Raw genomic sequence first — 27,378 nt, 5'->3', positions numbered from 1 at the left:
AGGTCTATACAATACAAGTGAATGGTGGCCAGAACTTTGTAGCTCCAAAAATCACATACACTTAATCCATAAGACTCCAGTTCTTAATCAACTTCTTCACAAACAATATAACAGGTGAGTGAGAAACAGATACAAGAATCAGTCCTTTTTTTATGAAGTCTCCACTTTCACATCTGAAAGTCACACGTGGTAGCTGTTTAATTTCACTTTTCGCAAGTCAAAGTTAAAGTGGAGATTTATTGACAAAAAAAAAAAGACTTAAACATTGATGTTTCTCTCACCCACACTTATTATATAGTTTCTGAAGACATTGATTTAACCACTGGATTTATATGGATTATTTTTATTTTATGTGATTTTTGGAGCTACAAAGCTTTGATCACCATTCACTTGCATTGTATGGACCTACAGAGCAGAGATATTCTTCTACAAATCTTTGTGTTTTGCTTAAGAAATAAAGTAACACACATCTGGGATGGCATGAGAGTGAGTAAATGATGAGAGAATTTTCATTTTTGGATTAACTATCCCTTTTATGAATATCCCGGTCTGCCTTGTTAATACAACAGCAGTGAATAGTGCCTCACTTTAATGCTTTAAAAAAGAAAAGACAGATTACAATATTCATTATAACAATTCATTTTGTATTCCGCATAAGGAAGTCATATGGGTTTAGAACAACATGAGGGTGAGTCAATTATGATGAAACTATTCCTTTAAGATGGACTTGATATAATTTCATGCAAATTCATCCCACCTGGGATCAATAAAGTGGGTTTAAAAAACCTCAAAACCTGGAACAAGTGTGATCAAAGAAATGACAGGAGCAAATATGGTTTACATTAACTTTGCACAAATTCTATTTTGTTTCCATACAAAAGAGACAAAACAATATGACAATACTGTGACAAACTGTACACATAGAAACAAAGTATGCAGCCTCTTTACTCAGAGCAGCCTGGTAATGTTACAGAAAGATTATTTCCATTATTTTACATAAAAATGAAATTAAATAAATGGCAAAAAGCCACTTGGGGAATGAAACATTCAAGAGTCCAGTTTTCTCTAGTAATAGACACAGTCCTCAAAATTATGCCTGTTCTGCATTGCCCCATACTTTGATTGACTTAAAGTTGCTTGATGATAGGATCTGACTCAGAGGATCTTAATGGTACACACAATCATTAAGCCAAAAAAGACAAGAGGCTCAGGAAATGGTACAAATTCAGTTACGGTTGGCTTTGCTCAGTGTAGAGGTGATGTTTGGGTAGGGGTGTCTCTAAAGCTCCTACAAAGAATTGTACCATGCATCACAAATAAGTATTCTGGACCACAAATATAAGTCCATTACAAGAGATGTTTCTTCACACCATGATGAGCCACTATTACATCAATTGGCATCTTCACCACAAACTGTGTAAAATCCAGAAATGTGAGGTGAGAACTAGTCCCCTGTACCATGGGTACATGTATGATCATGTCCAAAATCTGGATATCAGCAGTTGGCGTCAGGAGTTCCCACCACCATCTATCTGATAGATCAGAGTGAAAAAAACTAAACCATTGCCACCAATAAAAGTGGGCTAAAATGGTTAGCACAGAGTTCCACTCAGATTTTTCTTCCAGGCACCTGTCCAAGCCTGCATAATTAGGCCATGAAGGAAGCTGTTATCGTGGCTAAGTGTGGTTCTTTTTGTCTGTCATTATTGCAGTCAGTTTTTGCCCCCATGTGCCCTGGAAAGCGGGCGTGACCATTCCTACCGACCACGACCACCCCTCATGACACCGCGTGGAGCCCCTCGCCTGACCATGGGACCTGCATTGGGACCGGGACTGGGTCCACCTGGGTTAGGAGGCCCACCACGACCCCAACCACCTCGTACTCCTCGTGATGGGGGCCCATACCCACCTTCATCTCTTGGTGGCGGTCGACCTACTGAGAGTTGGATGTTAGTTATGTCTATGGCTTATTGTACTTTATAATATTAATGACTTAATAAGTGAAACAAATCATTAGCTAATATCTTCACTCACCTGCTCCTCTGTCATCAGGTCCAGCGCCGGGTGAGTCCATGTCACCGGTGCCAGGGCCATCGTGCCATGGCCGTTTGCGTGGTGGCAGTGAGGCCATATCCATGCCCTGTAGTGAGGAAGAGCGCTCTCTACTGGCTGGAGAGGGACTGTCATGTATATTGTGGTCTGGCCGCTGACCATCTCGATAGCCCTCATGACCTGAACAAATAAATGTACCAGCATTAATATAGGTGGATCTTTGAAGCTTACCTTGATCTATGAGCACAAACGACAAGGCAAACACTTTCACGTAACACTAATGACGCTTAACAATAAGTGTACAGTACACGACTGACAAAATACACAACAAATGCTGCAGATAATATAACAACATTATTTCTGTAGTGGACACTTTTTTTGATCAAAAGCAGATGAGGTTCACTCGTTTTAAGATTACCCATCTGGACAGATCCTCAACAGAGAGCATGCCAAGTCAGAAAAAACATCAACTTTGCCTAAGGCTTCATTTAATGTTGAGTTTTTCTTCAAAAATATGAATGAAATGAAAATGAGCAGACAATGGTTAAGACAGAAATGGGCAGCCATGGCTATCTGTTCGCCAAAAAGACCTGGAGGATATTGGGGTGGTAAACATAAGGATGCCCAAAAGGTTAATTACATTTGACATTACAAGCCTTGAATATAATTTTTTTTTTACACATAGTTCCATCCCCTAGTTTCCTGACATTCTATTGGCCAGTGCTTTTCAGTAAACTCAATACTTGCTTGCACTACAAGATTTTCTTTCAATACTTTCAAACATGCTTCTGCGATGAGCCACATAGTGTGTTGCTAAAACCTAACGAGCCTGTCCTTCAAATTGGCTTTGATCTGATTTTTTGTAGCAGATTTCACAAATTTGCCCGCAAAAAGAAAATCTATATTAAAATCATATTGTGTGCACTCAGCTTTATTGCTTTAGTACGTTTACATGCACTTTAAAAGATTGATTTCAGTCGGGCTAAAACAATATTTTGTTCTTTTTCTTCATGTAAATACTTTAGACTGACTAAAATCGAACCAGTACATTTTTTGCATTAACATACCTAGATAAAGGGATTGTAACTCATCTTTGTCCAGCATGTATACACATTAATCAGACCACAAATGTCCTTGGTGTTGTGCTCATGCTTCGGAAGACACAAGATATATTCAAGCTTTTTTAAGAAGTTGGCAAAAAGCTAGAAGCTGGCTTTATTCGAAGGCTCAAACAGATTTGTGTATAATGGAAGCACCTTCAAAAGAGTTATTACAGGGCAAAGAAGATAAATGGAACAAGAGGGAACAATCCATTTATGTGCCCACAAGCAGTGATTTTGGAGAAGCTTCACTTCCTCAGCTAACATCCTTTCTTCAAATATTAAATTACGCATTGCAAACTTGGGCAGACAGATGAAGAATATAGCTCGACTATGCAAAAACCACTGTAGCTCGATTATAACTGCACATGTAAACGTACTGAGTGCCACAATGAAAATCTGTTCAAGCACGTCTAACTGCACTGCAGCAAGAAGCACATTTACCGGCATCCACCCCATGCGTTTCTACCTGAATCTCGCCCTCCCTCCCAGCCCTCCTGGTTTCTTCCTCCTTCAAAGTGTGAGGGATAATCATCAGGAGTTGGGAGAAGACCCTTTCTTCCAACACCACCTAAGAAAGATGCCTTGGTCAAACCTGACATCTCACATTGAACGGACTCAAGGTGGGTTGATGGAATGGTGAACGGAATAAATCTTACCTCCTCTTGGTGGCCCGCCACGTGCTCTTCCTCTACCTCCCCAACCTTGGCCCATGTCTTCTTGGGAATCAAAGCTCTCATCTCCACCGTACTCATCTTGGAATCCTCCCATTCCACCATGCCCGCTTATGCCACCCCTCCTATATCTGTACACAGAGCCAGACAATATAGAATGTGCATTTAGCAATCAGTTGAGTTCAGTTATAAACTAGTGTTCCAGAATAGGAGCATTCTTGAATAAGTGAAAAATCCCAATAAAATCACTTTATTATCTAAAGCCACTTTTCCACCATGGGGCCGAATGGTTCTCCTTACCAATCTGTGCTCGTTTTTCCAATGTGAGGCTGCAAAATTGGAATTAGAATGGAGTGAAAGAGCAAATGACCAATTGTGAGTCAGCATGTAATAAAGGTGTTCCACCAGTACGGTTGAGTAAGGTTAGCTAAGCATGCTGAGAAATATGGGCCGGGAATGATTTGTAATCGTACCATACCAAACCGTGCTCAAGTGGAAATGCTACTGGAACCGTTATTCACTGTGCTCACACCCGTTCGGCCTCTGGAAAAGTGCTTCAATTATACGTTTAGAGTCCAAGTCTTCCAGTCTCAAGTACCGTTATGAATAATATGTACAGTATTTCTCCAGTCACAACACAATGCAGCTGATTGTAGACAAATCTCATGTGTTGTGCAACTTACGAGTCATCTCCATGCGGTGGTCGTCTCTGCCTTGGGTCAAACTCCTCACCAGTGCCCTCATACCCGTCAAACCTGTACAGTTAAGTCACCACACACATTTAACAGAGATTTTACATACTAACCCATAGGATTCTGGCCAATTAACAAACAACTAGTAAATAATAACCACACTATTAAGGTTGTGTTAAATGAAATGTACCCGTCATGGCCCATGAACTCTCCATCATGTGAAGGGAATCTTTCCTGGCCCTCCCATTGACCTCCTGGTCCTCCTCCTCTGTGGCCTCTGGGATCTCCTGAGTATTCCTGGCCAGGACCCCCAGGGCCTCTTCTCCAGCCCTCTTGATAGCCTCCCTCCTCACCCCAGTATTGGCTCCCATCAGAGCCCTGACCCGGTCCTCCCGGGCCTTGTCGCTCCGCTGAGGGTCCCATATGATGGTTAGGTGGTCCCCGAGGTCCATCTACACCCACAAAGAGCACCAGGAAAGGGAGGAAACAAAATTACTAATAACTCATGTACTTGACAATTCTGATATGAAAAGCTTTTCTTTCATAATGTAATAATTGTATTTGTTAAAAGCATTACAATATGGTGTTCATTGAGTATTACCTTTCCCGTTAGGAGCCTGTTGTCCCATTCCATGCATCATTGACTGAGGCCCAGGATTCTGACCCTGTAAAGCATGCATAACATTTAAAAAATAGAAGATTCAACCAACACTTCAATTCTGTTAAACCATTTTGTCATTAGCGTTCATGTATGTGCCATGTACTGAAATCTTTTTTTCTTCTAAAATCTAATTGCATGCCTTCTTCACCTGGTTGAACTGTCCTCTGTTTCCATCACCCATGTGTGGTGGTTTGCCTTGCATGTATGGTGGAGGACCTTGCATGTTTCCCGGTGGCCCTTGTATGTTGTTTGGCGGTCCATGCATCCCCCCTGGAGGAGGCCCCATCCCATGCATGTTTCCCATGCCTTGCATATTGCCATGAGTCCTGGGCGGGGGCCCCATCATACCCCCTGCCATGGGCCCCTGAGGGCCCATCATGTTTCCGTGAGGCACAGGTCCCCTCATTTCCTGATGCATCATTCCTCCCTGGGGAGGCCCCTGTCCTCGTGGTGGTGGTCCCATCATACTACCTGGAGGTCCACCAGACCCTGGAGGTATTCCTCCTGGAGGAGGTCCCTGCATGCCTCTAGGGCCAGGATGCATGCCAGGAGGACCCTGAGGTCCCATGTTTCTGTGAGGGCCAGGATGACGTGGAGGTCCATGCATGTCTGGAGGTCCCATCATGCCCTGTGGAGGGGGCCCCTGGTGCATGGGAGGTCCTGAGGGACCCATCTGCCCTGGAGGTATGAATGGACCACTAGGCATCGGGCCACCTGGGCCCATTGGAGGCATGTTGTGGGGCATCTGTTGGGAGGGCATAGACTGAGGGAACCCTTGTGGCGGATGGGGCATTGGACCACCCTGACCTGGAAAGGGAGGCATTGGCCCTGACTGTCCAGCAGGGGGAGGCATTCCCTGCTCCTGTAACTGTGCCATTCTCTCAATCTTCAGTTGCTATGGACAAAAAAAAAAAAAAGACAACTTCTTACCAAAATAAATGAACCACTGATAAACTGCATAATATAGACATATTCAGATTTTAAAGACACAATGCTAAAACTGTATATGTAGGATAATCTGTTGACCTCTAGCAACATCGGGTTTGTATACTGCAATGCAGCCATCTCCTGCTCGATCTCTGCTTGAGTCTTCTTCTTGCTATCGACTTTCTTCTCATCTTTCCTCTCCTTTGGAACCTCTCCAGGAGGCATGGCTGGAACTTTATTCTCCGCCCATGCCTATTGAATAGAAGACAGGCATTTCTATGACTATCAACATAGCTTACAAAACTGTATGTCTGACAGTGCTGCCAATACTACAGGTGTACATATGTACAAAGTGATCATACTGACCTGTTGAAACTGAGCTGGAATGGGTTTTGCATAAGGAACTTTCTTGGTCGGGGCCTTTTTCAGGTCCTTCTGCATGACCTCCTCCATTCCCCAGTCCAGCCCTGGAATGCTCAGCTCAGACTCTGCAACTGTCTCTTTACCGGAAAACAGAACAACCAATTACCATTAACCAGCCAATTACAGACTGTCCCTTTCTTCTATTAAAGAACAGATTACATTGATGATATTTAGCAATGGCATATAGTGATTGTTTAATAATCATGCTTAAAAATGAATTAACAATTATAAGTGACTGTGTGTGTACTTTGTGTCCTAACCAATTTGTTCTTGTTCCATGGCAGCCTTCAGTTGTTCTGGGATTCCCATGCCAGGAATGGCTGCAACACTATTGGTATCCATATCATCTAGAAAATCCCATAATAAAACATTATTATTTTATTCTCCCCCTCTTTCTCCCCAATTTAGAATGCCAAATTCCCAATGCGCTCTAAGTCCTTGTGGTGGCGTAGTGACTTGCATCAATCCGGGTGGCGGAGAACAAATTGCAGTTGTCTCTGCATCAGAGACTGTCAATCCTTGCATCTGATCATGTGGCTTGTTGAGCGTGTTACCGTGGAGACATAGCGTGTGTGGAGGCTATACGCTACTCTCCGCGCACAACTCACCACGTGCCCCACAGAGAGTGAGAACCTCATTATAGTGAACAGGAGGAGGTTACTCCATGCGACTGTACCCTCCCTAACAACCGGGCCAATTTGGTTGCTTAGGAGACCTGGGTTCAAACTCACGACTCAATGGTGTGGTAGTCAGCATCTTTAACTCACTGAGCTACCCAGGCCCCCCATATTAAAACATTAATAACATATAGGAATAATACATCCTCTATAGGGCTCCTAAAACTGTAAGTGGTCAAGTAATACAAACCATACTCCATCCCATCCTCTGACATCCCTGGCAACAGATTAAGATTGTATCTGTCCCTCATCTTGTCGCCTGGCCGATTCCTGGTCCAAAATTTACTGAGGAAGACAATGCATAGTAATGAGATAGTTTTACAGGGAATTAGTTGGGCAAGTACTTTCATCACCCCTTGCATTAGAAAACTATAACTGGCCTACCTATATCCCTTTAATAGGTCTACCATAAAAGGATACCTGTAATTGCCTGAGGGTATCCATTGCAACTACCTAATAGTTACAATAGATGTTCTAAGGCGTTTACAGGTTACTTTATGTGGCACAGACATATTTACGTGCAAACACTCACCTGGTATGGTCGTTAGACCCTGAACACAAGATGTGGCCTAGTGGATGCCAGGCTAGACTCCAGATCATTCCTTCATGAGCCATCTCCATTCCACCCACCTCCTTCTCCACACTGCCAGCATATTTCCATTCATTAGCACTCAAATACACTGATGACCAACTTTGATTTAATTTTAATATATTTTTGTGAGTGGTGCCCACCCTGCATTCCAGAACAGCAGTGATCCATCAGAGCCTCCACTGGCAAAAAGGCCTTCATGAACTGGGTGCCAGGCTACAGCTGCAACCAACAGGAGAAAACATGAGTATACATGCAGACTGAACATACACATATACATATACATATACATATACATATATATATATACACACAGTATCTCACAAAAGTGAGTACACCCCTCACATTTTTGTAAATATTTGATTATACCTTTTCATGTGACAACACTGAAGAAAAAACACTTTGCTGCAACGTAAAGTAGTGAGTGTACAGTGTCCTCACAGTAACAGTAGTAAATTTGCTGTCCCTCTAAATAACTCAACACACAGCCATTAATGTCTGAACCACTGGCAACAAAAGTGAGTAAGTGAAAATGTCCAAATTGGGCCCAAATTGTCAATATTTTGTGTGGCCACCATTATTTTCCAGCACTGCTTTAACCCTCTTGGACAAGAAGTTCACCAGAGCTTCACAGGTTGCCACTGGAATCCTCTTCCACTCCTGGAAGTATGGTGCATGTTAGAGACCTTGTGCACCTCCACCTTGCATTTGAGGATGCCCCACAGATGCTCAATAGGGTTTAGGTCTGGAGAGACATGCTTGGCCAGTCCATCACCCTCACCTTCTTTAGCAAGGCAGTGGTCATCTTGGAGGTTTGTTTGGGGTCGTTATCATGCTGGAATACTGCCCTGTGGCCCAGTCTCCCAAGGGAGGGGATCATGCTCTGCTTCAGTATGTCACAGTACATGTTGCCATTCATGGTTCCCTCAATGAACTGCAGCTCCCCAGTGCTGGCAGCACTCATGCAGCCCCACACCATGACACTCCCACCACCATGCTTGACTGTAGGCAAGACATACTTGTCTTTGTACTCCTCGCCTGGTTTCCGCCACACGCTTGCCACCATCTGAACCAAATAAGTTTCTTGGTCACATCAGACCACAGGACATGGTTCCAGTAATCCATGTCCTTAGTCTGCTTGTCTTCAGCAAACTGTTTGCAGGCTTTCTTGTGCATCATCTTTAGAAGAGGCTTCCTTCTGGGACGACAGCCATGCAGACCAATTTGATGAAGTGTGCGGCGTATGGTCTGAGCACTGACAGGCTGACCCCCTTCAACCTCTGCAGCAATGCTGGCAGCACTCATAGGTCTATTTCCCAAAGACAACCTCTGGATATGACACTGAGCATGTGCACTCAACTTCTTTGGTCGACCATGGCAAGGCCTGTTCTGAGTGGAACCTGTCCTGTTAAACCACTGAATGGTTTTGGCCACCGTGCTGCAGCTCAGTGTCAGGGTCTTGGCAATCTTCTTTTTCTTCTTTGAAGTCTTTTTGCAAGTTCTTTGTCATGAGGTGCCATGTTGATCTTCCAGTGACCAGAATGAGGGAGTGTGAGAACGATGATACCAAATTTAACACACCTACTCCCCATTCACTCCTGAGACCTTGTAACACTAACGAGTCACAAGACACCTGGGAGGGAAAATGGCTAATTGGGCCCAATTTGGACATTTTCACTTAGGGGTGTACTTACTTTTGTTGCCAGTGGTTTAGACATTAATGGCTGTGTTTTGAGTTCTTTTGAGGGGACAGCAAATTTACACTGTTATACAAGCTGTACACTCACTACTTTGAATAAATGACACTTTGCTGCAATGTAGTGTTGTCACATGAAAAGATATAATCAAATATTTACAAAAATGTGAGGGGTGTACTCACTTTTGTGAGATACTGTATGTATATATATATTATATATATATATACACACATACACATATACACACACACACACACACACACACACACACACACATCCGGAAAGTATTCACAGCGCTTCACTTTTTCCACATTATGTTACGTTACAGCCTTATTCCAAAATTGATTCAATTAGTTATTTTCCTCTTAATTCTACAAACAATACCCCATAATGACAAAGTGAAAGAAGTTTGTTTGAAATCTCAGCAAATTTATTAAAAATAAAATCACATGTACATAAGTACTCACAGCCTTTGCTCAATACTTTGTTGAAGCACCTTTGGCACCAATTACAGCCTCAAGTCTTTTTGTGTATGATGCTACAAGCTTGGAACACCTATTTTTGGGCAGTTTCTCCCATTTTTCTTTGCAGGACCTCTCAAGCTCCATCAGGTTGGATGGGGAGCGTCGGTGCACAGCCATTTTCAGATCTCTCCAGAGATGTTCAATCGGGTTCAAGTCTGGGCTCTGGCTGGGCCACTCAACGACATTCACAGAGTTGTCCCGTAGCCACTCCTTGTTATCTTGGCTGTGTGCTTAGGGTCGTTGTCCTGTTGGAAGATGGTCCAGTCTGAGGTCCAGAGAGCTTTGGAGCAGGTTTTCATCAAGGATGTCTCTGTACTTTGCTGCAGTCATCTTTCCCTCAATCCTGACTACTCTTCCAGTTCCTGCCGCTGAAAAACATCCCCACAGCATGATGCTGCCAGCACCATGCTTCGCTAATCACCTGGCCAATACCATCCCTACAGTGGTGCCTGGTTTCTTCTAGACATAATGCTGGCCAAAGAGTTCAATCTTTGTTTCATCAGACCATAGAATTTTGTTTCTCCTGGTCTGAGAGTACTTCAGGTGCCTTTTGGCAAACTCCAGGTGGGCTGTCATGTGCCTTTTACTGAGGAGTGGCTTCCATACAGGCCTGATTGGTGGAGTGTTGCAGAGATGGTTGTTCTTCTGGAAGTTTCTCCTCTCTCCACAGAGAAATGCTGGAGCTCTGTCAGAGAGACCATCGGGTTCTTGGTCACCTCCCTGACTAAGGCCCTTCTCCCCCGATCGCTCAGATTGGCCGGGCGGCCAGCTCTAGCAAGAGTCCCAGTGGTTCCAAACTTCTTCCATTTACAGATGATGGAGGCCACTGTACTCATTGGGACCTTCAATGCTGCAGAAATGTTTCTGTACCCTTCCCTAGATCTGTGCCACGATACAATCCTGTCTCGGAGATCTACAGACAATTCCTTGGACTTCATGGCTTGGTTTGTGCTCTAACATGCACTGTTAACTGTGGGACCTTATATAGACAGGTGTGTGCCTTTCCAAATCATGTCCAAATCAACTGAATTTATCACAGGTGGACTCCAATCAAGTTGTAGAAACATCTCAAGGATGATCAGTGAAACAGGATGCACCTCACCTCAATTTTGAGTGTCACGGCAAAGGCTGTGAATACTTATGTACATGTGATTTATTATTTATTTTTTTAATACATTTTCAAAGATTTCAAACAAACTTCTTTCAAGTTGTCATTATGGGGTATTGTTTGTAGAATTATGAGGAAAATAATGAATTTAATCCATTTTAGAATAAGGCTGTAACATAACAAAATGTGGAAAAAGTGAAGTGCTGTGAATACTTTCCAGATGCACTGTATATACATACACATATACAAATGCGCTCAAATGTTTGCATACCCTGACAGAAATTGTGAAATTTCTTTCATTTAAGGATAGTGATCATATGAAGCCATTTATTATCACATAGTTGTTTTGCTCATTATTAAGTCATAATGATAACCAAAATCACCCAAATATCCCTGAATCACCCAAATATCCCTGATAAAAAGTTTACATACCCTCGAATGTTTGACCTTGTTACATATACACAAGGTGACAAACACACAGGTTTAAATGGCAATTAAAGGTTAATTTCCAACACCTGTGGCTTTTTAAATTGCAATTATTGTAGGTGTATAAATAGTCAATGAGTTTGTTAGCTCTCACATGGATACACTGAGCAGGCTAGATACTGAGCCATGGGGAGCAGAAAATAAATGTCAAAAGACCTGCGTAACAAGGTAATGGAACTTTATAAAGATGGAAAAGGAAATAAAAAGATATCCAAAGCCTTGAAAATGCCAGTTAGTATGTTCAATCACTTATTAAGAAGTGGAAAATTTGGGGATCTCTTGATACCAGCCAAGTTCAGATAGACCAAGAAAGATTTCAGCCATGATTGCCAGAAGAATTGTTCTGGAAAGAAAGAAACACCCACAGGTAACCTCAGGAGAAATACATGCTGCTCCGGAAAAAGACGGTGTGGTTGTTTCAAGGAACACAATACGATGGTACATGAACAAAAATGTGCTGCATGCTCGGGTTCCCAGAAATAAGGCTTTACTGTGCCAATGCCACAAAAAAGCCTGGTTACAATATGCCAAACAACACCTTGACATGCCTCACAGCTTCTGGCACACTGTAATTTGGAGTGATGAGACCAAAATAGAGCTTTATAGTCACAACCACTAAGCGCTATGTTTGGAGATGGGCCAACAAGGCTTATAGTGAAAAGAATACCATCCCCACTGTGAAGCATGGTGGTGGCTCACTGATATTTTGGGGGTGTGTGAGCCCTAAAGAAGCCTTTTTGTGAAAATTGATGGTGAGATGAATGCAGAATGTTATCAGAAAATATTGGCAGACAAATTGCATTCTTCTGCAAGAACGCTCTTGGACTTTCAAGCATGACCCTAAGCACAAGGCCAAGTTGACACTCCAGTGGTTACAGCAGAAAAAGTAAAGGTTCTAGAGTGGACATCACAGTCTCCTGACCTTAATATAATCAAGCCACTCTGAGGAGATCTCAAACGCGTGGTTCATGCATGACGACCAAAGACTTTGCATGACCTGGAGGCATTTTACCAAGACGAATGGGCAGCTATACCACCTGCAAAAATTTGGGGCCTCATAGACAACTATTACAAAAGACTGCACACTGTCATTGATGCTAAAGGGGGCAATACACAGTATTAAGAACTAAGGGTATGTGACTTTTGAACAGGGGTCATTTAGCTTTTTTTTTTTTTTCCTTTGTTGCCATGTTTTTTTATGATTGTGCCATTCTGTTATAACCTACAGTCGTGGCCAAAAGTATTGGCATTTACAAAAATGTGGGTTTTGCAAAGTTTGCTGCTTTAGTATTTGAAGAATTTTTTCACATGTTTCTATGGTATATTGGAAAACAATGATAATCATTTAATAATTTTTAAAGGCATTTATTGGCAAAAACATTCAATATTTACAGTGTTGACCCTTGTTCTTCATAACCTCTGCAATTTGCTCTGGCATGCTGGATATCAGCATCTGGGCCAAATCCTGACTGATGGCGATCCATTCTTGCCTTATTAGCGCTCAGAGTTGATAGCAATTTGTGGGCTTCTGCTTTTGAGGATTGACCACTGTATCCCTATGGAATAAAGATCCGGGGAGTTCCGGATCCAAAATATATATGTAATGATCTCCTAGCCACTTCATTATTACACTTGTCTTGTGACATGGTGCTCCATCATACTGGAAAACACACGGATCATCACCAAATTGCTCCTGGATCGTTGGGAGAAGTTGCTCTTGCAGGACGTTTTGATAAAAATTATTTATTCGTGCCAGTGTTTTTGGGAAGAATTGTGAGAGCCCACTCCCTTGGATGAAAAGCAACCCCACACATGGATGGTCTCAGTATGCTTCACTGTTGGCATGACACAAGACTCATGGTAGTGTTCACCTTTTCTTCTCCGGACTATCGATTTTCCAGATGTCCCAAAAAGTCGGAAGGGGGCTTCATCAGAGAAAATAACTTTGCACCAGTCTTCTGCTCTCCAATCCTTGTACATCTTGCAGAATTTCAGTCTGTCCTTGATGTTTTTCTTGGAGAGAAGTGGCTTCTTTGCTGCCCTTCTTCACACCAGGCCGTTGTCCAAAAGCCTTCGCCACACTGTGCGTGCAGATGCACTCACACCAACCTGCTGCCATTATTAAGCAAGCTCTGCACTGGTGGTGACACGATTCCATAACTGACTCCTCAGGAGGAAACGGTCCTGCCACTCTGGGACGTCCTGAAGCCTTCTTCACTGCAGTTGAACCTCTCTCCTTGAAGTTCTTGATGATCCGGTAAATGGGTTTTTTTAATGACGCAATATTCTTTGCAGCAATTTCCTTGCATTTGAGACCATTTTGACATAAATTGATGATGGCTTCACGTCTTTCTTTAGAGGTAACCATTGCTAACAAGAACACAATGATTGGAAGCACTTCTTCCCTTTTATAGCAATCAGTCTGCTCTTATAATCCAATCAGAATGATAGTGACTAGTACTCGTTCACACTTTCCCAGGTGCTGCTGATACGATTAGTGAAATGATGTTAGCTGGTCATTTTGTGCCAGGACCAAAAAACTGTGAAATTTGGGTTTTTGTGAAAGTACATTTTTTGTTTTGGCCAATGAAGCATTTTGCAATTATTTAAAATGCATCCGATCACTCTGCACAATAATCTAGAAACAATGTGAATCAACACCACAACAACTGAAGCAGAAAACTTTGTGAAACACAAAATGTATGTCACTGCCAATACTTTTGGCATACTTCTGTACAGTTGAATATGAATCCCATAAGAAATAAAAGAAATGTGTTTTGCCTGCTCACTCATGTTTTCTTTAAAAATTTATTTATATTAACAATTCTCCAAGGGTATGCAAACTTTTGTGCATAACTGTGTGTGTATATATATTTAATAGAGAGTACACCTGTGGCTTCTTTTTTATGTCCTCTAAAAATTTGCAGCTCCTCTTTGAGGTTGCGAATATCAAAAAGTTTGCATAAATGGTCACGTGATGCTGTCAACAGCCAGTTGCCATTGAGGTTCCACTTCACTTCCATGACTGTGTTTTTATGTGCATGTCTGAGGGCAAAATACAGGAAAATTAGACTCTGACATGCTAACCATTCAGGTAAGAAATACATTAGAACAAAAATTACAGGGTCCTCTAACTATCCTCTCACATGAACTGCTTGTTAACTTACAGCGTTGCCAAACTCTGTCCAGTCTTTGGGTCCCAGAACTTGATAGGCTGCTGGCTGTCTTTGCTGCCAGATACCACCAAACCCTTAGTGGGATGCCAGTCAACACACTTAACGTCTGCTCCATGACCTGGAGACCAATTAAACAGGTTTTAAATGTGAATGTTATATCCAGGGAGAGACATTGCATTTATTTGTAATACATTCATATTTCAAAACAACATCGTTACTCTGTATATCAGATTTTTTACATAAATGTTTATATGAAATAGCAATTTCAGCATCACTTTAAAAAGATCATAGGTTTTTCATGTTCAAAATTCTATGAGGGAACCCAGGATAAATAAAAGCCACAATCGGCTCCTATCATTTTGAGTCACTTTGTCCCAGAAACACATTTTTATTTGTATGCACTAAAATAAGAGGCAAAGCATTTACATTTTTAAATCTCAGCAATGGTTTGGAGTTGGAATATAATTAGATAGCTAGAAAGCTCAGACCTTTCTTTTTACTCGAGTGCACCAAACTCAAAACATGTTTCAGAGTCAAAGTGACTCAAATGATGTAGCATGTCAGAAACGTTAAACACTAATTTTGAAACGTTTACCAATGCATAAACAAGATAACAAATCTCATGGAACGTAAATGTTTACATAAGTACTACATTTTTCACCTCCCCAAAAAGGCTGCATGCATTTAACAGCTGTTTTTAATTGACTGATATGAATGGTGTGTGCTTGTGAATGTGCTGAAATGATTGAAAATGTGTTCTGCCTTCATGTAAACCAATGAGGTAGATACAAAAATACCTGAATAATGCATGATATAGATTTCTGCAAAATAAAAATGCCCATATGTTAAAAACTACATGCTAAACACTAAACCTGGAAATTAAAATGGTTCATTTGTAATGGGTCAGATACATCCCATTTCTTTTTTACCTTTAAAAATTGAACTGACACAGGGAGACAGATTTCACATAATGAAAATGGTCTAACAGCAGTGAGTAAATCTTATGCTGTTTGCCTTTTATTGAAGTACTGTGGTGATTTATCACTTTATTTGATTTCAGACATTTAGTCTGATTTTATTTTATTGATAGGTCTGAAACATTACAATATTGCACTTTCCAAAATGTATGTTTAATATTATTCCAGTAATAGGTAAACATGATCTAACAGGTCATAAATTGGGCCTGGGTTATATCTCCCTTGTATTAAATGTTTGAAATTCAGGGTGCTCTGTGACTGGGTTTCTAGGGGCCCCTAATGAAGGTGCACAAAGATGCATTTGAGACTACATTCAAGTAAATGTTTCATAAAGATCACAGCATATGCATCTTGTGAGGGAAAAAAAATATTTGACCTCTCTAGGTGCACAAACAGTATTCAGAACGCATATCTAAATTGTATGCAATCAGTTGTGTTTTGTAATAGCAATTGTACACAGTGGATTTTTCAACCTAAAGTAAATAGTCAGCAATGAAGCTTGTAAATAAATTGAACAAGAAAAACCATGCACATTTGAACAACATTTTTAAACTGGAATTATATATATATTTTTAAAAGTGCTTTATTTTATCATAAACTTGTTTCCAAAGTCTACAGTCTCTCTGATGCTCATACCCACACACAGAGAGAAGAATCACTCACTATGAAATAACTAATATGTTGTTACTGGTATTTAGCTGAATTGTAACTGAATCTAAAACTTTAACTGTAAAAAATCTAAAAACCAAAAGCCCCACCATAGTCTACTTATCTTCACCAATGTCACAGCACTTTTCTCAATACAAGTAGCCTCTTCTTTTTTCAAATCGTGTGTTCACCTTGCAGTTAATTTAACTGTATATGAAATCAGTCTAATAAATAGGGAGAAGATAACTCCCTGATGAGGTCTGAACATAAAAGGTTATTTTTCGACATTGGTGAGTTAAGTTATATGTCTCACTAACAATTGTGTTATTTGTATTAATCAATTGAAATTAACAGAAAAATATTTTATATTATGTCAGAGGTTGCAACAGCCAGGCCTTTTCCGTTTAGACTATAACGTGACCGTTAACTTGGTGTGCTTTACCTCAAATTATTATAGCTTCTCTTTTAGGCAAATTCTATTGCTAGTTTTGAATGACAAATACCATTTCTAAGAAGCAATCCAAATAAAAACTATGGAAAAATATTGATTTAAAAGTTGTTGATAAGTACAACATTTTCTATTTTAAGTTTCAAGTAAAACATTCTGATATATACAAATATATAAAGTAGTTTGAGAGTGCAGGGAGACTGATTTGAATGCATCATGATGGGAATGGATGGTCGCTGCTGGGCTTTTTAGCTGCAAATCTTTAACTAGTGGATATTTACCATTATGATCATAAGTAGGTTAGTTCTTCATCAAAACAGACTATTTATATAAAAAAATAAAGTATCGATGCTGCTCCCACTCCTGGAGTCACAAGTTCGAATCCAGGGTGTGCTGATTGACTCCAGCCAGGTCTCCTAAGCAACCAAATTGGCCTGGTTGCTAGAGAGGCTAGTCACATGGGGCAACCTCCTAGTGGTCACGATTAGTGGTTCTCGCTCTCAATGGGGCATGTGATAAGTTGTGCGTGGATCGCGGAGAGCAGCATGAGCCTCCACATGCTGTGAGTCTCCGTGGTGTCATGCACAATGAGCCATGTGATAAGATGCACGGATTGACGGTCTCAGAAGCAGAGGCAACTGATACTTGTCCTCTGCCACCCGGATTTAGTTGACTAACCGCGTCACCTACTAAGTAGTGGGAATTGGGCATTCCAAATTGGGAGAAAAGGGGATTAAAAAAAATTATAATAAAAAAACTGAAGTTGATATAATGCAGAATGATAGTATTAACAGGAACACATACCACTGAACAACAAGCTCGCAATAGGTTTATACGTTATCGTTAAAAAACAATTCCACTATGGACAAATTGAATGGAATTTTTACTTCCAGAACCAGACTGCTGCACTCTGTAGACAAAAGTCTATTTGAAATACTATGCCAACATGTTGCATCTATAATATTAATAAATATAAAATGTTATTTGATTAAAGATTTAAGTCCAACATTTCATAACAAAATTACTTAGAAGTCATTTTACAAAATTACGTTAATTTTTAGAATACTACAGTATAACTCTAGAATGTTAAGTACATCATAGCACATGAGAGGGTTACTAGATGCAGTCATCCAGTGAGAAGTGTGCAGGAAACGCATTGAATCAATTTGATGACACAACACGAAAGAGAATAATTTTTTTTTTCTGTGTTCATGTGCATCAAAATTTCCACAAGAAATCGAAAACAATCGTTACTAAACAAGTTACAAAACATTGTTAACATTAAGATAACTACATTGTATTTAGCATACAAAAAATTGATATCTTACCTGATAAGGTAAAATGCTTTGACCATTGACATTGGTCAGTAAGCCGTACAATATATGGTACATTCTTAAACACAAGGTCTAATGAATATTTATTTAAACACATTATAGACCCCCGAAAATTGCCAATAATAGTGCAAGATCAGGAAACTGACACTAAGAGCCCATGGTAAAGAGTGCAGATATGTGTAAAACGAGGTGTGTTTGTAAACCCAGATGATAGTGTGAATGTGTGTTTAAAAGAATGGATTTGTGAGTATCTCCACATCTTATATAACATACCTCTGAGAATTCTTTCTTCATGACAGCGCAGAAAGTCCCAGATGCGTACAGTTCCATCATCAGAGCAAGTGGCAAATTTATTATCCGTAGGAGAGAAACTGAAGACACAGCAGGGAAAGAATCAACAATGAAGGATAACATGGCAGCTCTCTGTGGGGTGGACACCTTACACCCTGTGGGGGCCCTTTGAATTGATCTTACAAAGAACCATCCATCTCCTTAGCAGACTGTTAATATGGCTCTTTCTAAAGAACAGTACCATCATTAAGCGTAATTGCTTATCTAACTTTAACAAGGATGCTCAAATGACTAGCGGTTCTTACAAAAAAATCCCTGTATCTTAAGTTACAACATCAGAAAAAGGAATTCTGCATAATTCCCATAAGCATGAATTGTATTTACTTTTATTGTTAACTCGACCAATTAAATGAATCATGTACTTTTTATATAGGAACTCCTAAATAGATGCTCCCAGAACACACAACACACAAGCTGGTCCAAACATTTGCCAAAACCGAGCCTGCCTCAGTTCACAACATCACTCTTTGAAATCCTAAAACACTTAATTACACCACTTCTTGCCAAACATGAAACACAACAGTAACACCTAAAAGCAAAAACTACAAACCCTCTTATTGTGCACTCAATTTTTGAAAAGCATGTTAAACAAGGAATAAACAGCCTCGCAAATGACTTGGACATTGCTGTTTAGGTACATCTTGGGTTTCTTGCGAACTATGGCAGTGTGAAGGATTTTTCCTTCTCTCTTTGAAAAGACTTAATAAAAATATATATAAAAAGGGCTCTTTTCAGCCTCTCTTACCTTCACTTATGCACAATTAATCTGATGATTTATCACAACTGGTTTTAAATGTGTGGCGTATGTCTTTTTGTTACCCATTTTTTATTATTATTGGTGCTGACAGGTTTCCTTTTATTGCATCAAAAGGGTACATTTTATGTGCTCTGTATTGTGTTTGGGTGAACCAAAATGAATGGGAGTGGTAGTGAATCATCAACCTGCATATCACTATTAATTGTGGTTGAAAATGTTCAACAGCCATGTGCATTTGTACCCATATGAGAGTGGTATCAACGTGAAAATATGTAATCTTTATTATTAAAATCTTTATTTAGAAGCAGTACTTTTATTAGAAGCTAGGGAAGAGTCATCTTGTGGGACTGACTGAAAGCATGGCACAGACTCTGATGGCCAGTAGGGGAAGCACAGCTCTTTCCCCATTGTTATACCATTGTGACATGAAACCTAGAGCCATGTAGGTTTCATACAAGTGCACCAGTGAAAGGATAATTGCCTATCCTCTACAAAACGGAGGATCATTACACCCTTACGACAAAACTTTAATCCCTGAGGTTGTATTTAACGGTCATTTTTCTTGTTTCTAGACTGCATGTTTCATCACCTTAGAATATAAATAACTGGGAATACTTTATTTGAAAGTGTGAAAATACACCTTTTCTGTACAAAGTAGTTATGTATATAAAAAATGAGGATACATAACTCATATGTGACAAATAAATGCAGTGTTGCAAAAACAACACACACGTGTCAATAATCAAGGACATGAACATTGAGCAGCACAGGGAATAGAATATAAAAACTGACAACACTGAGGAGAGCCCCCTACAGGCAGAGCCCTGCCATTGCAGGGGCAGTAACAGGCTTGGGTTAACTACAGAAAATGGTAGATTGTGTATAGACCTGGCCTCTCTAATCGCCTCCTTGTGAGCCTGGAACATCTTGACGTTATTCATGTTGGACTGCCAGTACTTCACATAACCTCCATGGTCGGCAGTCAACATCCACATGTCGTTGTGAGACCAGGTCATTGCCCTGACAGGGCTGTCATGAGCCTATGAGAGAGTGAGGAAGGGAGAGAGGAATAAATAAATAAACACCTTTTAAACAAGCTTTTTTATGTTATGAGGTGGTGTCATAGACCTAAATGTGGCCTTTGGTTACCTGCAGAATTGTCTCGAAGTTAAAAGTGAGCCCATTCCACAAAGTAAACTCCCCACTGGAGGCACCTGTCACAAGTCGTCTGCCTTCAGGAGTCCACTGCAAGAAGGGCAGAGAAGGGAAATATTTGTAACAAACAGAGGGAAAAAAGTATCACATTCACAAATAAAAATGGAATCGGAAAAGGTATGGTTCCTCCAAAAATGTTAACTTCTGTTGTAATTTACTCATGGCTTTCTTTCTTCCATGGAACACAAAAGAATATGTTAGGCGGAATGTTTGTTTCAGCCACCATTCACTTTCTTAGTACGGAGTAAAAGATACAATGAAATTGAATTGTAACTGGGGCCCTAACAGTCTAATACAGAACTGAACAGCTTACGGCCCGTCGGATGGGTCCGGTCCTCCACATGGTTTAATGTGGCCCGTGGCTAATTAATCTTTTTTTATTTTATTGGATATTTCAGTTATCTTGCATTGTGACCTAACGCGCCTTCACAAGTGTTTAGCATGCTCAGGGTGGCCAGATAATAGATGCAACACCCCCAATTTTAGATTTATACTTGGACAAATTGAAAATATTCTGCCTAATGTCATACTTATTTTGTGCAATCTGGCAACCATGCACACTTCCACACCATTTCTAGCTCTTGCTTTCCCCTTTGAACAAACTTAATCTCTAGTGCAATATTCTGTTCATTGACATGCAGAGGGTTAATCGTTGACACATGAGCAAAAGCAAGCGAGAGACGAATATGTATATGTATTTTTATTTGAGCAATTTAGAAATATTGAAGTCCCCTTGCACCTGTATGCTAATCTATCTCTTGAAGTAATCATTAATCATAGTCATGCAGCCTGTTTTATTCAGTTGTGTGTTGAATGGAAATTCAAACCATTGACAAGACCTTCATCATGACCCTTTTAGCGTGTAAATGGGTTATGTTTTGAAAATAAAAAGGTAAACTCACCAGCTTTTCGACAAACATTAAAAGTTGTTTCATTTTCTATTTTTTGTTTTTAATAAAACAGACCCCTGATGTAGAGAGTGTTAAATTGAATAATAAATAAACAGGAAAGTAGAGATGGTAGAATAAATAATTTATAAGCTTAGCCTTTATTAATTTTCTAATGCCTGATAGAAAAGTATCTACCTTTGTAGAGCAATACAATACTTTAGGCAATTGCAGAATAGTCCCATTAGTCACATATACACTTCAGAAAAATTGAGTACGCAAATATTTCTAGGCTTAAAAGATACAAAAACCAAATAAATGTAGAACATTGTATCTCAAAAGGAATACAATGTGGCCTCCTATGCACTACTTAAAGCCTGATGTGGCCCCTTTACCAAAATAGTTTCCCACCCCATGTCTAATACCTCCTTTTGTTTTCCACCGAAAAAAAGCCATACTGGTTTAGAATTTTTTTTTTATTTTTGGGTGAACTATCTATTTAAGGCATGGATACTCCACTCCAGTTTTTATCCAAACATATTGTCTTAACACTTACCCGTACAACAAACACAGGGCATTTGACTTTGTTGGTGGAGGTTCTAACAAACTTTGTCGTAACAGCATTCATAGGGTTACTAAGCATACCAACTGGAGGAACAAGCTGCAAGAAAAGACAGGCATTTAATTTAAATTATCGAAAATCATGTAAATGCCACTCAAAGAAGCAGTGAATTATTATATACTCACTTCATTGTAGCAGCCAGCATCTGGTTGAATAGCACGGAAGTCTCGATGATCTCGCTGCCACAAACGATTCTAAGAGTAATTTGAAATACATTTAGATAACTGTGACAGGGGTTCTGCTAAATTTCCTTTTCCATTCTTGGTCAGTCTTTACCTCCAAATATCTGATGACAGAGGGATTATAATCTATGGTCTTGCGGTTGACAGCTTTCCTCATGCGCTTGCCATCAAAAGTGAGCTGCTGCATGGCCTGCTGCTGGGTAAAGTCTGGCCTCTTGTAGAACAGCTGCCGAGGCGCCTGGTGCTGGAACCGAGGCATATGGAAGAATCGGGGAGGGGAGCCCAAATCTGTTGCCATGGTGACAGTTCTGTAACACCTGAGGATGTGAAGGGGATGCCATTACTTGGAGTTTTTGACATAAGCTAACATTAATTGAGCACAAACCAAAAATCATGTCAAACGTTTTGCATGAAATTATCACATTTAAAAATAAGTAACTTCTGATTACTGAAACATTAAACCAGTGTCCAGCAACACATAAAAGGAATCAGTGAATTACTTGCTTATCTTATTAATTAAAATGTAATTTGCTCTCATCTCCCAATGCAAATGTCCTCCAAATCACATGCTTATCCATATTAAACATTCTCCTGTGTCAAAACTGTTAGGCTATTTTATGGGGTAAGCTATATCAATATATTCTGTGGACTGCATGCCTTAGCTTTGTTACTAGGGCTGGGACGACGCGTCGACGTAATCGATGACGTCGACGCAAAAAATACGTCGACGCAAAATATGCGCGTCGATTCGTCAGACCAAAACAAAGATGGCGGCGCCGGAGAGTAGAAGCAAAACGAGTGGCTCCTCAGACTACCAGAATTGCAAGGCGGCACGCACTCGTTCATCTAAAGTGTGGGAATTCTTTAATTTAAAAGGAAAAAATTATGTGATATGTCGTCTTTGCAAAATGGAGATGGCTTTCCATTCTAGCACCACGGCAATGCACCAGCACTAGGGCTGGGATGACGTCGACGCAAAATATGCGCGTCGAATTGTCAGACCCAAAACAAAGATGGCGGCGCCGGCGCCAACACGAGTGGCTCCTCAGACTATCAGAAGTGCAAGGCGGCATGCACTCGTTCCTCTAAAGTATGGGAATTATTTAAAAGGAAAAAATTCCGTGATATGTCATCTTTGCAAAATGGAGATGGCCTTCCATTCTAGCGCCACCCGGGAGCAGCCGCAGATGACAGAGCACCGTAAGTTTTTTTTCAACTCCCCACTTTGCACTCGATGTTGTAGTAAGCTATAATACGTTGTCGACACCTAAAGTTTTCGCTTATAACTATTAATAATGCGCTTATAGCTATGAATGTCGTGAAAAATACATAGAGGACACTGACAACGTGCTGACAGACAGGACCAAGCAGGTAACATTTAATAAAGTCTCAACTTTCAAATTTGGTCATTCAAAGAAAATTAAACCATAAATAGGCCTACTATTTTGTGGCTCTTTAATGTGTCGTGACAGATTGCCTCAGTTAAAGCTGCTCGTGAACCGATCATCTTTTCCTTGGTTAATTTATAGCATCAAATAGGCTAAACATGAATGTAGCCTACATCAGAAGGACTGTTGTTTTAACCGCGGAAAGATGTCAGTACAGTAGCCTACAATCCAATATTCAAATTCAAATCCACCGACGTTAATCTTCTCTCTCCTGACTACTTTGTCGGACAAAAATGGCGTATTATGATTGATTGATCAGATCGCCAGTCAATCAAACTCCCGGCAAATGTTTTTTTTTTTTTTTACATTTTATACACCCCTACCCCCGATGAAACAGGTATTACCGGTGTTGTCACAAGTCGATTAATCGAATCGGACTGGGGAAAAAATGAATCGTTAGATTAATCGATGCATCGAAAAAATAATCGCTAGATTAATCGTTTAAAAAATAATCATTTATCCCAGCCCTATTTGTTACAAAGAAATATGATACTTTAATCAACAAAGTGGTTTTGAGGATGGAATAAGACTACTAAACAGGAATAACTAGAGTGCTCATGATATGTAAAGATGGATGACAAATCACAGGATAGGTAAAAGATTGTAAACATTGTTAAGAAACAGCTTATTAAAAATTGTGATGTTGGTTTCTGTAAAAATGTATTTAAAATTAGACAGTTCACTGCAAGTATTAATGAAAAAAAATTGTAGACTGATCATATAACTTTTCTCCACAAACAACCCAATGTTACCTAGAGTTGAGCAATATATATTAAATATTTACCATATATTCTATATCAATTTATTGGAGATGTTAAACTAACCAACACTAACAAATTGTGAATGTCCCAATGAATTCACAATAATGCACTTTTTTAATTTAGATAATTTTAAATAAGATGTTATTGAAATGTAAGTGGTAAAAACATCAAGACAGTTAGGGTAACACTAGGTTAGATACATTTTCTGTTACAGCCAATTTCTTGAAAACACAGATTCAACACTCTCAACTGCAGCACTCAAACAGGTTCATGGAAGTCCCTGCGAGGTGCTTCACATATTATACAATGTTTAGTAAATAATACATCAATAAAAATTACAGTTTAATTTAGTGAAAAATGTAGTGGGCTTAAATTTATGAAGAATCACATTCTACTGTATTATACTTTTTGCTTTAAACATTTTTAATCTACTTGGCAACAGTGCCTTTTGGTTGAAATGGTTCCTTTGAAAAAACAAACCAAAGACATTTCAAAGTCAATGAATATGTTTAGATTTGAAATACCGTCAAAACATAGATTTTTTTTTAAGCCATCTCCCAACCCTATTGTAGACATGTGCAACTACTATTCACTGTACAAAGGCTAGTTGTTGGATTGAAGAAATAATACCCCAGAGGCTTTTATCCTTTAAAAATAAAATAAAAATACATATAACCAAATAAATTCCATCATGAGTTTGCAAAACACACACACGGTCATTAAAAAGGAAAAGCCTTGAAAATTACAGGTTTTCAAAGATTTACTGGCATAAATATTCCATTATTTTGCATGTCAAACAACTGAAACTGATGTTAAGGGTCTAAAAAAAAAAAAAAAAAAAACAGAAAATCTTTAGAAATAATTTGGCCATAATTGTCAACTTCTGATTAAAAATTAGATTTTTAATGCTATTCATTTGATTGGAGTCATCTAAAAAAAGAAATCTCACAAATAGTTATTTTCTCTTGATCTCACTAAAGAAAAATTGGTGGATAACATTGATCAGTTATTTAGACATCATAAGGGCAGAATTGGGCCAACGTCACTACTGGGCAATACATGGCCTGGAATTTAAAAAAATATTTTGTCACGTGTCACAAGTAGTAATAAATTATGTTAATCTGTAATATAGGCCTAATAAATTAGTTATTATCACTATATAGACATTTTATTTCATAAACTTGAACCAAATAATTATTTGAATTGTATTTCCCCACCATAGAAACTGAGAAAATCAGAAAATCTCAATAACCTCGAGAATTTAAGTTCAAATGAAATGAAATTAACAAAGTTTGTCCTGCACTCTTGTCCAGTGAATCAGAAATGTCAATAATGAAAAACACATGAACTCTTGAGCAAGTATTAGGTAAAGCACAATTAAGTACCTGTTACTAAACTTATTGCTAAATTATCACATCTATGAATATTGATAGCCAGCCGGTTAGAATATTTTTTGAGACTCAGTGACGCGATATGCGATTTTAATACTTTATTACTGTCGATTTAGTGGCATGGTGGTAAATTGCAAACACATCGTTCAAACAATGCAGTTTCGCTAGTGCTAAAAGCCTCAACTTTAAAGCGATGTAAAGGTGTCTAGTAACATCTGGAGTTATTTTAGTACCGTTGACGGGTTTGTGAAGGCCAGTAAAGACATTAAAATTGAGTTGAAAGTCGATTCTTAAAGGTGGCGTGTTACATTCCGCACTGTTACAATAATCCAGAGCTCAACACTGAAACAAACACATGTGAACAACACTTAACGACGCGTATCTATTACATTTTGACATTAAAAACAAAACGTGACTTGGCTGCTGCAGCTATATAATTGATACCTGTCGTCTGGTGTTGCTCGAGGTTGTCTGTTAGCCGTTAGCCAGCTAAAACACAACAAGCAGGCCCTCATAAACAGGCCACATTTCCACTGTCTAACACTATAAGGACAGAACACCCTTCCAAATAACAAATAAAAGTGACTTTGGTTTATTTGAGAGCAGGCATTTTTCGCTTGATAATTCAAACGAGTGCTGTGAGAGCGGTCGTTTCTTCCGTCTCCCGCACAATGTGTTTAAATGGCGCCCAGTCAATACTTGAGAAACTCACCCAAAATATCCAGTGCTGACTGAGTCTATATATCTACATTTAATACGCGACTCTTCCTTGTGGAGACTGTTGTATTATTTTTCTGAAACTTAAAAGTCAACTGTCTCCAAACTGTTCTTTTTGCGTTAAATTACCCCCATGCCTCCATCTCGAGGCTTCCTCTCATCTAGATACTTTCAACACACGAAACTACGTCATGACGTCAGACGTAACGGCGGGAGTACTGCGTCACTGGTTGTTTATTCATTCACTTGTCAGTCAAAAGCAGCTGTGGATTATGGAGAGAAATCCGTGCCGAAACCCAAGCGTCCAAAATATCTTCTTCTTCTTCTTCTTCCTCGTTTTTTATGGCAGATCGCAACAAAACTCGTGCATTACTGCCACCCTGTGTGATCATGAACCAGAGACTCTAACCACTACCTCCCCTGTCCCCCCCATCCTCCAGCCCAACAAGAGTCATTGCTTCAGCCAGCGGCCCAGCGCTGCGTGTTCAGCTCCTCTAGACCAGAGGGATGGGGGAGAGGGGAAAAAATAAAATAACTTTTATTTATATATATATATATATATATATATATATATATAAGAATGAGGGTATGTAGTGTGTGTGTGTGTGTGTGTGTGGTGTATATATATATATAAAAAATTTATTTTATATATATATACACACACACACATACATACCCTCAGACTCCTATATTTTTAATAGGGTTTTAATACTCTCATATCATATTCTATGCATATCATTGAATACTGTACATGGCATCACATCTAGGCTACATAGGCGGTGGGACCGTGAATGAATTGCAGGGTAAGAGTACATAAAATAAAATTAAGTAAATAAATAACATTTAAAATACAA

The 27,378-nt window shown here is 39.6% G+C and overlaps 1 protein-coding gene across 4 annotated transcripts; it reads right to left on the bottom strand.

Annotated features, from left to right (window-relative positions):
* Positions 1 to 36: 36 nt before the first annotated feature.
* LOC127645179 (pre-mRNA 3' end processing protein WDR33-like) lies at positions 37 to 26,717 on the bottom strand. 4 transcript variants are annotated; one of them, XM_052128710.1, is made up of 23 exons: positions 26,520 to 26,717; positions 22,302 to 22,524; positions 22,151 to 22,219; positions 21,960 to 22,064; positions 20,451 to 20,546; positions 20,190 to 20,341; positions 18,467 to 18,564; positions 14,778 to 14,904; positions 14,501 to 14,655; positions 7,939 to 8,017; positions 7,739 to 7,849; positions 7,397 to 7,491; positions 6,790 to 6,876; positions 6,473 to 6,606; positions 6,206 to 6,358; positions 5,328 to 6,074; positions 5,120 to 5,183; positions 4,709 to 4,970; positions 4,510 to 4,581; positions 3,812 to 3,957; positions 3,622 to 3,723; positions 2,035 to 2,232; positions 37 to 1,933 (listed from the first exon to the last, which is right to left on the bottom strand). In XM_052128710.1, exons 2-23 carry the CDS (start codon positions 22,503 to 22,505, stop codon positions 1,758 to 1,760), a joined length of 3,432 nt encoding a protein of 1,143 aa, XP_051984670.1. In that variant the 5' UTR covers positions 22,506 to 22,524; positions 26,520 to 26,717; the 3' UTR covers positions 37 to 1,757. The 4 variants fall into 4 exon arrangements, with proteins under 4 accessions (XP_051984670.1, XP_051984672.1, XP_051984669.1 ...); XM_052128709.1 differs by having other exon boundaries at positions 38 to 1,936; XM_052128712.1 differs by lacking the exon at positions 3,622 to 3,723.
* Between the last annotated feature and the right edge of the window lie 661 nt (positions 26,718 to 27,378).

This window comes from Xyrauchen texanus, chromosome 6 (genome assembly GCF_025860055.1).
Source record: "Xyrauchen texanus isolate HMW12.3.18 chromosome 6, RBS_HiC_50CHRs, whole genome shotgun sequence".
Taxonomy (NCBI): Eukaryota; Metazoa; Chordata; class Actinopteri; order Cypriniformes; family Catostomidae; genus Xyrauchen; species Xyrauchen texanus.
Note: the sequence above shows the minus strand (reverse complement) of the source record. Positions and strands in the feature narration are given on the sequence as shown.